The sequence below is a fragment of the Cyprinodon tularosa genome, unplaced genomic scaffold (assembly GCF_016077235.1).
Source record: "Cyprinodon tularosa strain WSP-4 unplaced genomic scaffold, ASM1607723v1 ctg38, whole genome shotgun sequence".
In the NCBI taxonomy this organism is placed as follows: Eukaryota; Metazoa; Chordata; class Actinopteri; order Cyprinodontiformes; family Cyprinodontidae; genus Cyprinodon; species Cyprinodon tularosa.
The window spans coordinates 2404793-2420761 of record NW_024039096.1 but is presented as its reverse complement, the minus strand read 5'-3'; the positions used below and the strand labels follow the sequence as shown (position 1 = coordinate 2420761).

The following is a 15969-nucleotide window of genomic DNA, read 5'->3' as shown; positions in this document are numbered from 1 at the left end:
GAAGGAAGGAAGGAGGGAAGGAAGGAAGCAAGGAAGGAAGGAGAAAATCTGAATGTTAAAGCTGATTTTCAGTGGATTCCTTCTCCACAGCATGAATAATGCATCCTGTTTGCACAGAGCGTCTTCCACTGCTCCACATGGACTCCTTCAGAGTGAACAATGCAAATTTATCACTTGTCACTTTTTTATACAGTCTGGAAGTACGTCCGAATACATGAAATTAAATGAGTCTGGGGGGGAGAGATAAAATATTTCGTTAGGAAATGCACACAGAAGCATTTCTAATGGATTATTTATCAAAGGGGCTCTAGCTGTTAAAAGGAAGCTTTGCTTAACCTACAATACAGGTAAATATTTAAAAAAAGAAACACTCAAGAATCTTCTGCTAATTAGAAAATGATTTCTTTTGGATTAGGAGGTTTTTAAAGCATAATGAAATCATGAAAAATTAAATGCAACATGGATACTTTAGCTTTTAGTAGAAGCTGTAGCAGCACCATCATGTCTGCACATTTACTACTGGATACTACTGCTGGATTGCAGATTTATTCAGTTTTTACTAGAAAGTTCTAACGTATTTCTGCTTGTTCATGACCCTGATAGACAAGCAGTAGAAGATGGATGAACAGAGATACCCTGAATAAATACAGAATTCAAAAGATGATTTAACTTATTAAGGGGAAGAATCTAAGCTAAGGTGGTACTGAGGGGCAAAGTAACCAAACAACTCCTATCTGTGACAGCAGACACTCCCTCTTTTACGTCACAGTGATCCCTCTTCCTAAGATAACTGCATTATATGTTGATGTATACTAGAGACTGACATTTTTTCGGGAATCCCACAGTTCACGGGATTCCCGTGGGATGAGAGTCAGTATTAGTAACGATCCCGTGATTGGGACGGTACAGGATTAAACATTAACGGGAGCGGGAACAAACCAATAGTAACAAAAAAAACTAGGATCCACGCCAAAAAATAAAATAGAAAGAAAAAAAATCCAGTACTGGCGCCGCGATTTTGTAGTTTTTTCCCTTGAAGCCTACACTATAATGCGAGTCAAAAAAACTACACTGCAAAAAACATCTAGAAATAAGTAGAAAATGTCTAAAATGAGGTGTATTTACCCTTCATTTGAGCAGGTAAATAAGATGATCTGCCGATGGAATGAGTATTTTTACTCCTAAAATAAGATAATTAGATAATATACACTTGAAATAAGACAAAGCAATTGTTTTTTCTTATTTTAAGTGTAAATTGTCTTGTTCCATTGGCAAAGTGTCTCACTTACCTCCTTAATTCAAGAAAAATGCACTTAATTTGAGCATAAATGACTTATTTAGATTTCCATTTTTTGCATTGTACACGACCCAAAAACCAACAGTGCTTCTGCTCTGAGTTTTTCACCCGCGCTCAAAAACAACAATGGAGGGACCAACAGTTAGTGGCGAACTCGACTTCGAAAAGTTTGAAAAAAGTGAAATCTTATTGAAGACAACAAGAATGGGAGTGTTGCAGGAGCGGGAGTCATTCTGAATGGGAGCGCGATGGGAGTGGGAGTAATTTCACCAGGAGTGGGACGGGACAGGATTTAGATTTCTACTCTGGCCCGGGATCGGGACGGGACACCATTTTTTCTGTGGGAGTGGGACGGGACAGGACTGATAAATCCACTCCTGTGTCAGTCTCTAATGTATACCTTATGGATCGTTGTGCCATGCATAACCCTAGTGTATTTAAAGCTGGGCTCACTCTGTACGATTTTTTGCCCTTTTCTGGCCGACTTTCCAGTCGTGCGAGAATTTTTCGATCGGCCCGACTTTCAGCCTGAATGCGCGTCGTGTAATGTATAGAGGGTAATGAGGGGCGATCAGCCTCCCATGACCACCTCTTGATCAGGAATCGGGAGGACGCGAAAAAATCTAATTGTTTGATATTTAGTCGACCGTCGTGGGCAAATCTCTCAGTCCGAAAAAAACGATTCTTCTTCTTCTTCCTCACAGAATCATGGCGGGGGTGCAATGAATGAAATGGAGTTCTTTCTGTAAAACTGACAGACAGTAGTAGTCACGTTTGCTCAGCCATGTCTTTGTACAAATACGTCGTCACCTTTTCTTTTTAGGGCTTTCAGCACAAAATTGCACAAATTGCCAAGGCAACGCATTTCACTCTAGTGAGCTTCATATTCCTCTTCTAGTCGTTTGGCTTCAGGATAGACGAGTCGGAGTAACGCGATGTCACTGCGGAGCTGAGTCCGATGTGGTTTTTAGACGTACAGTGTGAGCAGGTAGATTGCATCAGAACGTCAGGTCTCTCACAAACATCGTGAGCTGTGAAATCACAACCCTGCGGTTTCATCGTACAGTGTGATTTAGCAGCGACTGAAGAAATCGCACAGCGTATGCCCGGCTTAAAGCAATTTTTCCAAAACTGAAACTTCCAAGCTTGGGAAGCACTTAAAACCATCCGGCTGCCACCATACCTAACCTTATTTGTCAACCATAACTGTTCATCTTACAGCGGATATATCTGGAAGTTTGAGGTTAAAAGAGTTTAGAAGCAACAGTATTAGAATATTTGGACTGTGACACGATTTTCATGATTTGGGCTCTGCATACCACTGCATCAAATCCTTTGGATGAGATTAATCAGCTGTTAAAAGTCTTAGAAATGTGATAAAGCTCAGTATTTATAAGCATCCTGAAATGGTCTTAGAGTTTAGTTCCAGTAACATTTTAACGATGCACAGTTTTTGTAAATGCACATACATTTGCAGGTGATGTAAAATTCTACAGCGAATAAAATATTGTCATGAGATTTCACATTTCTTGTGTGGAAAAAATGAGTATTCCTTCCTCCAAAAAATCTTCAAACACTATATTTCAATATAAAGGTGGATAAAGGAAATATCAGCTGTGCTTCTTCCATCAACACCCTTGTTTATAGATGCTGGAGATCGGCCTGTTTTCCAGTGTAGTCCTGTTTCTCTGACTGTGACTAACTGGATGTGCTCTCTTCCTCCTCTGACATGGGAGCTGGCTCGGAGCTCGTCGGCCTGGCTGTGTGTTTCCTGGACGGGGCCATATTTTACAGCTGCTTTTTGTGTCTCTGCTTCTGTCTCCTTGAACCCCAGTCGGCCTCGGCAGATGGCCGCTCACACTGAGCCTGGTTCTGCTGGAGGTTTCTTCCTGTTAAAAGGGAGTTTTTCCTCTCCACTGTCGCTACAAGCATGCTTAGTGTGAGGGATTGTATTTGAGTCGATGCAATCAACTGGTTTTCCTTAGATAGAAAACTTTGAATCCACATTGGATTTGGGGGTTAAACAAGAATATACAGTAGTAGCAATTCAACATTTCCCCACTTTCCTTGATGGGCCCTTGGCTGGTCCCCTAAGATTCCTCTTTTAAACATCAATCTTTGCACTAAAATATTCTTTCTGTCATAATTAGTGGACATTAAGATCTAAAGAGAAGCACCATCTCCTGGTCAGACCCTGTAATTCAGTGAAAGGGTGGAGTCAGAGTAAAGAAAATATGCTAAACAGGGTCACTCCAGTGGCTGGATGTTGGTATCCATTCGGCTGGCGTTTCAATGGTAAGGGCCATTTTGAATGGCTGCTACTGTATGATTAAACATGTAGAACCTGTAGCCATTTTCATACAAACGCTCCTCGTTTCAGGGGCTCAAAAGCAACTGGATAAATAAACATAACCCCAAGTAAAATGTTACTTTCTAATATTGTGCTGAGAATCCTTTGCAGGCAATGTGTGCCTGAAGTTGGCAAACTTCCTTTAATTGTATAACTTCTGCAATTTCATAATTGCTATTTGTTAAATTTGGATTATAGGAATAAAAATGAGAACAGGAAACGATCTATGCAGAGCCTGAATCACTGACCTTATAGCTGGAGCTTTTGAGAACAAGGTAGCCCTTCTCAATGAGGTCAAAGGTGAGTTTGAGGTACAGGTAGGACCCCTGGCTCAGGGCCTTCAGGTGGCCGCTGAGTTTGCCGAAGGTGGTGTTGTCCATCTTGCCGTTGAGTGAGATGTTGTTCTGGATCTCTGGGCTGCTGTGGATGCGGTGCAGGATGTAGCCCTGCAGGTCCTGGTCTATGGCGTCGTTCTCCTCCAGGCTGTCCAGGGAGATGCGATGAAATGGCAGCGCGTTGGTGATCTCCTGCAAAAAAAGAAAAACAAAAACACACATCTTTGAGTTTTAAGGTAAAAAATAAAATAAATGTAGTTAATCATAATAATGCTCTAACGTCTACCTCTCTGGGATGATATTTTATGATATATTGGACCGAAACGATGCAAAAGCTGTGTGTTCTTTTTACCTGTAGTGTTGTTCTGACTGTCACTACTAGTTTGAGCCAGGGAGGGAACTTGTGAATGGTTTTGGTGAGGAAGGACACGACGGTGTCTCCATAGTCCGGTTTGTGGAACTCGGCTTCATTGAGGCCGTCGATGAGGATGATGAGGTCTTCCTCAGTGTTGATTTTCCTCTCTAAAAATAAAAATAGATGTTAAATAACAGCATTACACACAGATTATAAATCTAATTATTAAATTATGACAGTTTAACCCTTTATAGGGCATTCAGTGAAATCCTTTAAAAATCAACATTTCAAGCCAGTAGTGTTATTGGATTCCAGGACAAGACCTTATTACCTTTGTAACATAAAAAAAATATGGATATTTTGATGGAAAAAAATGAATGTCAGTGTAATAACAGGAAACGCAAACCTGTCCGAATATTTTAAGAAAAATAACAAAAGTGCTTCTATAAGAAATTCATGAAAAACACTCTGAAAGTGAAAGAAACAAATTTTTTTGGTTCAACATAACCTTAGAGGCATTAATGATACAGGGACTTACATTTTTTTAGTTTATAAACCTAAATATAATTGTTAACTAGGCTTATTAACTTTTTACCTTTTTTTCCTGGCTTTTTTTTGTTTCCAACATAATTTCCAGTAGGTAATATATCATTCAAGGGCTCATCTAATTGGTCAAATGCCAAAATAAGATGTACGGCCATATAGCAGTATCTTTGTTGAATGGCTGGATATAGATCTTGTGCCTCTAGAACTCACTGAGGGACCGGGTGGTATTCATTAGTAAGGGGTATGTAAGTGATATCAAATGGTAACTTGCCCTATAAAGGGTTAAAAAATAAATGAATAAATCTCAGTGGTAACTGTAAGCAAATGTTTTAAGCCCCCCCAAAAAATGAGACCCAGATGGGGTCTTTAGGAGAAAGAAAAGGTAACTTCAAGTTAACAGTAAACTGTGTTTAACGGAGAAAACAAGACTAAGAAAGCGCTAGAATAAAAAGATAAATGCATCAAAGAAATCATAAAAAACCTTCCAAAAAAGTAAAAAAAAAATAATCCACTGGACTTTGTTTTCCAAGTTTGAAGACGTTTCGCTTCCCATCCAGGAATTTTTATTTAATATGTCTGAATCCAAGCTTTCTAGAGTAGGTCAAACAAAGCCTTGTACGGAAGAGCATTAGGGCCACTGGAAAAAAAAGGTAACTGATTTTTAAACTGTATTTCAGTTTAGTATGAGAAAAAAGTCAGAATTCTGACTTTAATCTAAGAACTCAGACTTTTTCATTGTCGGAATACAGTCAGAATTCTGAGATTAAACTCAGAATTTTGAGAAAAAAGTCAGAATTCTGACTTTTTTCCCCATATTAAACTGAAATAAAATGTAAAAATCAGTTAACTTGTTCTGTATTTTTAAATCAGTTTTGAGGAATTATAGCTGTTTTTATTTCTTTTTATATTTGTATTTTTCATTGTAGAATGCTTACTGTTGTGTTTTTTTTTTTTTTTTTTTTAGGTAGACAATTTTAAGATCTGTCCAGCGACAACAGACGAAAAATAGCCTTTTGGCTGATTCTGGTGCATTTGTAGGAATGCTTTTTTTAATGTACACTGTCCATGTTAAAATAAATAAATAAAAGTAGATTAAATGTTCTGGGATTTTGTGTTTGGACAAAATCCTCTTTTTCCTCAGTTTTTCAGAGACTCCAGCAACATATGGGATGGAGATGTTTTTCCTGTTTAATCTTCTCACAGTTATGTTCTGTCTTTTGGAAACATTTTCAAACTATGAAAACAAAGTTAAGTGTTTTTTAAACTTTTTTTCGGAATGACTATGACCTGGATGACTGAGAATCTTCATCAGCATAACAATCCTTAAAATAAAGAATCTTAAAATAAAACAAAACCGCTTATATGGTGCTATAAGTATAGTGCATTAAAAAGGTAATGAGATTTCATGAGAATTAACACTAATTAATGTTCTATTCATTGTATTCCTGTATTCCTTCCTAGGCTTTTCAAGTTTGTTTCTACCAGCTTTACACGTAGAAAATATTTCCTTATTCTGGAAAAAAATAGTTTATCTTATAATTAGAGAGTTTTTAGCTTCTTCTCCTTGAGCTGTATTAGTGTGGAAGTATGAGGCCTAATGAATGAGCTGAACCTGAATCTTAGATACATTGACATATAAACAGTCTATTTAACATCCAATATTTATGTTTTAAAAATTTACAGATAAAGGCTCAATATAAGTTTTCTGTTTTTCTGCCTTTCTTATCTATTATATGTTCAATTGCAATTATAGAGAAATAAAACAATTGTAAATAACTGATTTATTCTCCTTAAGCACAGCTTAAAAAACAAAACATGAAATGTTGCATATTTTTTTAGCTAACTACCTTCTTAAACTATGTTGTACAATAAAAATCCAAATGCTTTATTCAGAAGATGAAGTTTTTTTAGGCTTTGGCGTCTTACCCTTGTAAAGTGCATCCAGGGGCTCCAGGACCCCCCTCCTGAAGGACGCCAATGGGTCCTGGACGCAGGAGCGCAGACTCAGGACGCTCTGCAGGTGCGGCTCCCTCAGCAGCTGCTCCCTGTAGGCCACCAGGTGCGGCGAGCGGCACAGCAAGGCCGCGACATTGTGCACAAACTCCGGCACCAAGCAGGTATAGGCGTTGTCTGCCTGGCAGTAGTGGTAAGCCACCACCTGGGGGCGACAGAGAAGAGGGAGGAAACCGCAGGTCGGTTAATAAAGAGACCTGGATTCATCTGCAGCTCTGCTGACCTTTACCAACCTTTGATGGTTAGAAAACGTATCAAAGATCAGTGCTGAGGAGGACGTCTCTACTTTTTAAGCTTTCTGAGTTGGCAAAGAGTCAACTTGATGCTGGATGATCGCAGCATAATGAAATATAATACTTGTTGTTTCCCTGTAAGGCTTAAAGCTATTAATAATTCAGAGCTGCAGGCTGATTCCCAGTCAGCTCACGCATGTGCGAGATGACTGTGGCACGACGGAGTCAAGCGTTAAACAGTCGTATTTCACAGCTACGTAGTGAAAAGCATGATCGGATGAAAGGGTGAATGAACTGGGAGAAATCTTCCAAGGATGTAAAGCGGATCTGTAAGCGGAGCTGGGTTTTATCAGACAAAATGGCAGCAGGTGTGACGGACAATCTGAAACCCAGAGGTGGTGGCATTGATCAGAGGGCAGACGGACGAGGAAGGGGGGGAGGGGCTCATTAAATGAAATGCTAATTTTTGGTCACAGTGGAATAAATGGTTTTAAAACAAAAGGAGTGAAAAAGGGGGTGAGTTCAATTATTAATGCCAAGAGTTAACAAGATCTAATAGCCTGGCTGGGAAATGGCTTTCTTCAGATATAAATATTTTATAAGGCTCCTTGGCAAAGTTGTTTTTTCTTTTTTAAACACATCTGCATAATACAGCAGGCTGGGACCGGGCTGTGCAGATGGTCCAGCAGCAGGGAAAATAGGAGGATGGAGGAGAAAAGGCTGACTGATAGAACAACAGGGAAAGATGGTGGAGCTTTATGCAGACGAGCTTCTATGACTGAACAGGAGGCAACAAGGAGCGGCAGAGAGAAAGTTTAAAGTAGATCCTCAACTTTTCCAATTTCCTTTTCAGTTTGAAAGATGGTGGCCGTTTCTCAATATGCGTTCTTGAGCGTTCTCGTGTGCTCGTGACACAGTCATCAGCCTCAGCCCGAGTACCGTTCCAATTCTCGAGAACGCCCCAAATCCCCGGATGTTGTTCTCACCCCGCCCTCTTTATCGAGCATGCATCAGAGCAGACTTGAGCGTTCTTCAGACTGACCGCTTCCCCAGAATGTCCTGTGGCCGCAGCTTGATTCCAGACAGCGCTCACAGTGTTAAGTTAAACATTCCCCTTTCTGCTGCTGTTGTTCTTCAAAAGTACGTTTTGAAATCGTTTGAGGCGATAACATTATACATTTAAGCCTCCCTGTGTGGCCTGTTTACAGAGTTAGTGCGAAAAAAAAAAAAAAGTCCGACGTTGAGCGGACCAGAGTGACCAGCAGACCTCCGAGGGTTTTGCTGGTTTTATACCCACAGTTCGGTAATTTTTTTAAATGTTTTTTAAGCTTTAGAAATTAAAATTATTGTTTTCAAAATGTTTTGTGTAGGGAATAAATAGTTTTGACTGTTAAAGAAATGCTAAAGAACGTTGCATGTGATGACGTCACGAGTACGCTTCTGCTCCAATACACATACGTGCTCGCGTTCTTGTCAAGTCCGATCTTCCTTCGTTCTCGCCAAGAACGGACTTGACGAGAAACGCCAAGTGATCAGCAAAGCTGCCAATTAGAGACTGACAATTTGTGGGGAATCCCACGGGTCACGGGATTCCCGTGGGATTCCCGTGGGATGAGAGTCAGTATTAGTAACGATCACGTGATTGGGACGGTACAGGATTAAACATTAACGGGAGCAGACGGGAGCGGGAGCAAACCAATAGTAACTAAAAAAAACTAGGATCGATGCCAAAAAATAAAATAAAATAGAAAGAAAAAAAGCCAGTCCTGGCGCCGCCATTTTGTAGTTTTTTTTCCTTGAAGCCTACACTATAATGCAAGTCAAAAAAACTACATGACCCCTAAAACCAACAGTGCTTCCGCTCTGAGTTTTTCACCCGCGCTCAAAAACAACAATGGAGGGACCAACAGTTAGTGGCGAAGTCGACTTCGAAAAGTTTGATTGTTTTGATTGTTTATTCACCTAAGATAAGCATGGTCCGTTTCCTTGTTTGTTACTTTTATCATGTATTTATAATTATCATTCCTTTTACTTTAACTGACCTTTACTACAGTTAGAAACAGGAACTTAACTGACCCTTCATAGAAATTCAGATTCAATGTATTGGCATAAATCTTATTGAAGACAACAAGAATGGGAGTGGTGCAGGAGCGGGAGTCAATCTGAATGGGAGTGGGAGTAATTTCACCAGGAGTGGGACGGGACAGGATTTAGATTTCTACTCTGGCCCGGGATCGGGACGGGACACAATTATTTTCTGTGGGAGTGGGACAGACAGGAGTGAAAATCCACTCCCGTGTCAGTCTCTACTGCCAATCACCTCGTTTTAGTCTTGTTTGCTTACCCGCTTATATTATTATATATTTAGCCTTCCTAGTATCCAATGAGAAATCGCTGCTGTTGTGATGATTGATCCACTTTTTTGAGCAATTTAATTCTAGAAAATCATTTTTTATGGGTAGAAAAATATTTAAATAATTACACGTGTACCTAATTATAACTCTATACCTCTCTGCACTCTTTCTCTATTGTGTCTGAATGCTGCACTCAGCACCTCACTAATTAAAGAAAAATACAAAATGGAGGAGAACGAGATTTAATTATCTATGTATTATAATTGCAGGCGTTTTTTTATTTATTTATTTAATTCTGGAAAAGTTTGCAGTATAAATGAGGAGCAAATGAGGTATCCAAGCAACTTGATGTGAGAAATTAAACAAAATCAGGAGGAAGCGGTCGTATTGTTATGAAATTCCAACCTAAATCCTTTCATAACTGAATACTGGAAAAAAAAACATGATTTGCATTCTTAAAATGATTCAATATGAGAGCCAGATCCATCAAAAAATAGCAAAGAAAATTGTTTAAATATGGATAGAAGTGCTTGTTTAATCTTTGTGTTTTTCCTACCTGCGACGCCAGCCTCCTCATGGATTCCTCCTGACGTCGTCTCATCTCAGGAGTTCCAGGACAGCTGCCTCCTCCTAGGGTGCCGTGCGTGGGCTGGGGCTGCGTGAGAGGAAGCCCCTCTCCATCTGGACACGAAGCAGCAACAACAAGCTAGAGACCAGCTCTGAAAACCGCTTCTTACTTAAGTTTTTTTAATAGCTATTTTCCAATCAAACAGCTAAATGTTGCTAAAAAGTAGTACTTATGAAAACCTACGTTTGGGTGAAGCCTGCGGGCTGTCTGAGGCGATCTGCCTCATGCGGGTCCCGTGGCAGCTCAGCGCCACCAGCCGGGAGATGATCGCCGTCTTGCCGAAGCCGATGTTGCCCACAATCACGACGCCGTGGCAGATACCGCCGTTTGGGTTGTTGAGGTGGGCGTCGATCTCTTGGAAGAGCCACTCACGTCCGGTGAAGACGGAGTCCATGGTGATGCTGGGTACTTCAAACAGCAGAGGTTTGAGAGCGATGTCCTGAGGCCGATAAGGTGCAAAACGCACTGTGGGGGGGTCAAGGTAACAGAGGAGGTTTAGAGGTCAAAGAGAAGCAAACCCAGAACTCATCCAATCATTTATGAAAAATAAAACAATACTTTCTAAACACAGATTTTAAGATGATGGACGGATGGATGGATGGATGGATGGATGGATGATAATTGGATCGATGGATGGATAATCGGTGGATGGATGATGGATGGATGGATAATGGATGGATGATCGGTGGATGGATGATGGATGGATGGTTGATCGGTGGATGGATGATGGATGATCGGTGGATGGATGGATGGATGATCGGTGGATGGATGGATGGATGATGGATGGATGATCGGTGGATGGATGATGGATGGATGGATGATCGGTGGATGGATGATGGATGATCGGTGGATGAATGGATGGATGATGGATGGATGATGGATGGATGGATGGATGATAATTGGATCGATGGATGGATAATCGGTGGATGGATGATGGATGGATGGATGGATAATGGATGGATGATCGGTGGATGGATGATGGATGGATGGTTGATCGGTGGATGGATGATGGATGATCGGTGGATGGATGGATGGATGATCGGTGGATGGATGGATGGATGATGGATGGATGATCGGTGGATGGATGATGGATGGATGGATGATCGGTGGATGGATGATGGATGATCGGTGGATGAATGGATGGATGATGGATGGATGATGGATGGATGGATGGATAATGGATGGATGATCGGTGGATGGATGGATGGATGGATGATCGGTGGATGGATGATGGATGGATGGATGATCGGTGGATGGATGACGGATGATCGGTGGATGGATGGATGGATGATCGGTGGATGGATGGATGGATGGATGGATGATGGATGGATGATCGGTGGATGGATGATGGATGGATGGATGATCGGTGGATGGATGGATGGATGGATGATCGGTGGATGGATGATGGATGATCGGTGGATGGATGATGGATGGATGGATGATCGGTGGATGGATGATGGATGATCGGTGGATGGATGATGGATGATGGATGATCGGTGGATGGATGATGGATGATGGATGATCGGTGGATGGATGATGGATGATCGGTGGATGGATGGATGGATGATCGGTGGATGGATGATGGATGGATGATGGATGGATGGATGAATGATCGGTGGATGGATGATCGGTGGATGGATGGATGGATGATAATTGGATGGATCATGGGTGAATGGATGGATGGATGGATGATGGATGGATGATCGGTGGATGGATGATCGGTGGATGGATGGATGGATGATAATTGGATGGATCATGGGTGAATGGATGGATGGATGGATGATGGATGGATGATCGGTGGATGGATGATGGATGGATGGATGATCGGTGGATGGATGGATGGATGGATGATCGGTGGATGGATGATGGATGATCGGTGGATGGATGATGGATGGATGATCGGTGGATGGATGATCGGTGGATGGATGGATGGATGATAATTGGATGGATCATGGGTGAATGGATGGATGGATGGATGATGGATGGATGATCGGTGGATGGATGATGGATGGATGGATGATCGGTGGATGGATGGATGGATGGATGATCGGTGGATGGATGATGGATGGATGGATGATCGGTGAATGGATGGATGGATGGATGATCGGTGGATGGATGATCGGTGGATGGATGGATGGATGATAATTGGATGGATCATGGGTGAATGGATGGATGGATGGATGATGGATGGATGATCGGTGGATGGATGATGGATGGATGGATGATCGGTGGATGGATGGATGGATGGATGATCGGTGGATGGATGATGGATGATCGGTGGATGGATGATGGATGGATGGATGATCGGTGGATGGATGATGGATGATCGGTGGATGGATGATGGATGATCGGTGGATGGATGGATGGATGATCGGTGGATGGATGATGGATGGATGATGGATGGATGGATGATCGGTGGATGGATGATCGGTGGATGGATGGATGGATGATAATTGGATGGATCATGGGTGAATGGATGGATGGATGGATGGATGGATGATTAATAGATGATGGACGTCTTGCAGCCTTCTGGTTGAAATCACTTTACAGGACACCGCATATGATTCCAATGTCTTAGAAATAGAATTACTGCTCATTTTAAATGTAAAAGAGTGTAACAGTAATCTGCTGCTTTAAAAATCAAATACAAAGGAAAAAGATTTAAGTAAAATAATTCTTGGTATTTTGTGGTATGATGATAACCTGAGGACTAAACGATCAAAGAAGCTTATAATTACTCCACAGAATACACAGCATTCAGCAGACTGTTGCTTTTACTCACTAGGGGGAGTCAGTGAGCTAAAGTCCACCTGATGTTGGTCATATTCTCTGCAGAACATATGGACCATTAAAGACTAATGAGGGTAAAATGAATCTGGTACAAAGTTCTAAAGCTGTGTGATAAAAACATCTGTAAACTCCAGCCTGCTGCCTCTGGGCGTCCGCTCCTAAACCTCCTCTCATAAAATGTCTTCTGCTATCCTTTTAAATGTCATATCTTTTTATCCATCCTGCACGGGGGCTTCCCTCGTATTTGCTAAAGTTTTCACACCCAATGACTTTCTCTTTTATTTTATTTAACCTTTATTTAACCCAGAAATACCAATGACATTACTACTCTCTTTTACAAGCAAGTCCAGGTCAAATCAGCAGCACAGATTACAGAAATTCTGTATATGAATTGCTGTAATGAAATAAAATGTAAAGAATTAATTCATTGTGATTAATCGACTATTGAAATAATAATCTAACTTAGTGATCAATTAATGTTTATCTTGAATATAGAGAACCTAAAACATGCCTTTAGATGAGAGAGCAACCTGCTCAAAGCAGTAATTTTTACCAAAATGTAAAACAATAAGTAAACATTTTGCATTCAAGTTTAAAACCTTTTTGTCCATTAATATGCTCCATCCAGAGAGCCTCAAATGATTTAAATTCTGTGCAAAATCTCGTTTAAGGAACTTTTTTCTACCCGATTATTAATCGATTCATCGAAAAGACAGATTAATCAATTAGCAAAAATTGTTGCTAATTGCAGCCATAATTCACTAAATTACAGACAATTTCATAAGATAATTTAAAAACACTGACAAACCATGGATTTTATTTGCAAACCTTTGGGCATCAGTTTAAACGGGCCTATTGGAACCAGTTCCTAAATCCTTAATTCCAGCATTTTTCTAAATTTTTGCATGTTGTTAGGGAAGAATACAGGACTGCTACCTTACCAGCTTCTGTGGGGATATTTAGTACAGATGGTAGCAGTCAGCTTGTGAGCCTAAAGAAGACAGTCAGGTCGCTATACAGATATGAGGGGATCTGACCCTTATAAATCAACGTATACCGTTGAGTAAATCTAAGATTTTCCAGCAGTGGCCAGTTCACACTTGTGTTAAGTATAGAGTAATGTGTGCAATGTTTACAGTTTGTAATAAACATTAACAAAGCATTATAAACAAGTACTTGTTTGGTAATTTACATAAATGAGGTCACAACTGAAAGAAAAATAAACCTATTTCTTAAATAAAAGCCAGTTTTTCAGTCTGTTTCCTAACCAAATGTTTAACATGTTCTTTAAAACCAAGATTGTCGTCAAATAAAATACTGTTTAAAAGCGACAACTGTGGGACTTATCTGCAGATTGCTCTTTGTTCTTGGCAATAACATCAACTGGTTCTTATTTAAAGTAAGAATCAAGTTTCAGAAACATGTTTTGAAGTATGTTAAAAGCATTTTGTAATGTTTTTGAGTTTTTGCAAAGCTCAGATGATCACATCATCAGCATAGACATGTTAATTTACATGTAAATAGGAGTGGCCCCAAAACAGAGCCTTGGGGTACTCCTTCTCTAAAAGAGAGAATATTAGAAAAAATATTTTCTGCTTTAACACACTGATTACACTGGAAATAATCGACATCTAGATAAGTCATTTTTTCTTAAAATAAGTGCATTTGTTCTTGGATTGAGGAGGTAAAAGAGACATGTTGCCATTGGACCAAGACAATTTACACTTAAAATAAGAAAATACAATTGCATTTTTTTTATTTTAAGTGAATATTATCTAATTATCTTATTTTAGGAGTAAAAATGCCGATTCCTTTGGCAAACTATCTCATTTACCTACTCAAATTAAGGGTAAATACACTTAAATTGAGACTTTTTTTTACTTATTTCTAGATCGTTTTTTCAGTGTACAGCTACAGGTGCTTTGCACATTTCTTTCCAGGACTGCACTGTATTTTATGCCGATATTCTTCCTAAAAACGGTAAAAGTAAAAGGCGCAAATGATGCCAACTGTCCTGTTCGCAGACAGCATTTTCATTCTCAACACTTCCTGCTTGGTATCTCTGTTTCAAATGATTATGTCCTGCTAGATTTGTGGTTGTGCATAAAGGTAAAAAAGAAAAAAAACAGAAAGAATGAGAATAAAAGCAATTGTGCACAAAAGTTTTTAGAGTTTTATCATTGCAATCATCATTCTTAGACTTTTTCTTACTACTTTGTGTCAATCTTTTTCATAAAACCCTGATATAAATCTGATGTTTGTGGAAGGAAAACCATTACGAATACTAGTGTTGCACCGATACAGGTACCAGTCAGGGCCCTGATCCAGCACTAAAATGGTGGTATCAGTATCGGCGATTACTGACAAATAGGGCACCGATACCATTTTAATAGCTAAAGTTTATTCATATATTGTCACCTATTCCAGGTAGGCATTAAAAAGTTCTACTGGATTCACAAAGGTAGGCAGCAGCTTGATAAAGCCATGATGGCAATTATTTTACACCCATGTACTATGCAGTTCTTCATACATGCACACACATCAATTTCAAACAGATGGTATCGGTATCGGCCGATACTGCACAGTCAGGTATCGGTGCCAAAAAATAGCATCGGCGCAACACTAATGAATACTTTGCAAAGGCTGATGAGGCGACAGTGTGGAGAACAAGTAGCCTGATGTGACAAACGAAGTTTAAAGTAACTTACGTGATTGGGATTGCCAGGCATGGGTGTTATTTGCAGAAGCTGAGACGGACAGGAAGCGGCACACAGAAAGCAAGGAGAGAAAAAAAAGAAAGAAAAGCGAGTGAAGACAGAAATAAAAACTGCAGTAGTCTGTCAAAGGACGGCACAAGGTGGAAAAACAAGAAACAGGCACACGAAACACATCTGCAGTATCAGAATGTTAGGATAGAGAAACTTAAGGAGCAATCAAACCTGCATTGATTGGTGGTTTTTTTAAGGTTCTGCACTTTAAGGAAAGTCTGATTGGTTCATTTTTGCTTGAAAAAAAGATTCATAAAGTAAGAATTCGACCCAGGGATGTGAGAATAAAGCCCTGAATAC

General features: G+C 40.1%; 1 protein-coding gene across 12 annotated transcripts in view; it reads right to left on the bottom strand.

Moving 5' to 3' along the window:
• tanc2b (tetratricopeptide repeat, ankyrin repeat and coiled-coil containing 2b) overlaps nt 1-15969 on the bottom strand; it is a 251316-nt gene that overhangs the window by 29010 nt on the left and 206337 nt on the right. For 9 of the 12 annotated variants that reach the window (XM_038296912.1, XM_038296913.1, XM_038296907.1 and 6 more), the window contains 6 exons: nt 15610-15648; nt 10295-10576; nt 10040-10164; nt 6810-7041; nt 4335-4504; nt 3896-4174 (listed from right to left, as the gene is read on the bottom strand). In XM_038296912.1, coding sequence (XP_038152840.1) covers nt 3896-4174; nt 4335-4504; nt 6810-7041; nt 10040-10164; nt 10295-10576; nt 15610-15648 — 1127 coding nt within the window. The remainder of the gene's footprint in view (nt 1-3895; nt 4175-4334; nt 4505-6809; nt 7042-10039; nt 10165-10294; nt 10577-15609; nt 15649-15969) is intronic. The other 3 variants (XM_038296909.1, XM_038296919.1, XM_038296910.1) reach the window with 1 other exon arrangement.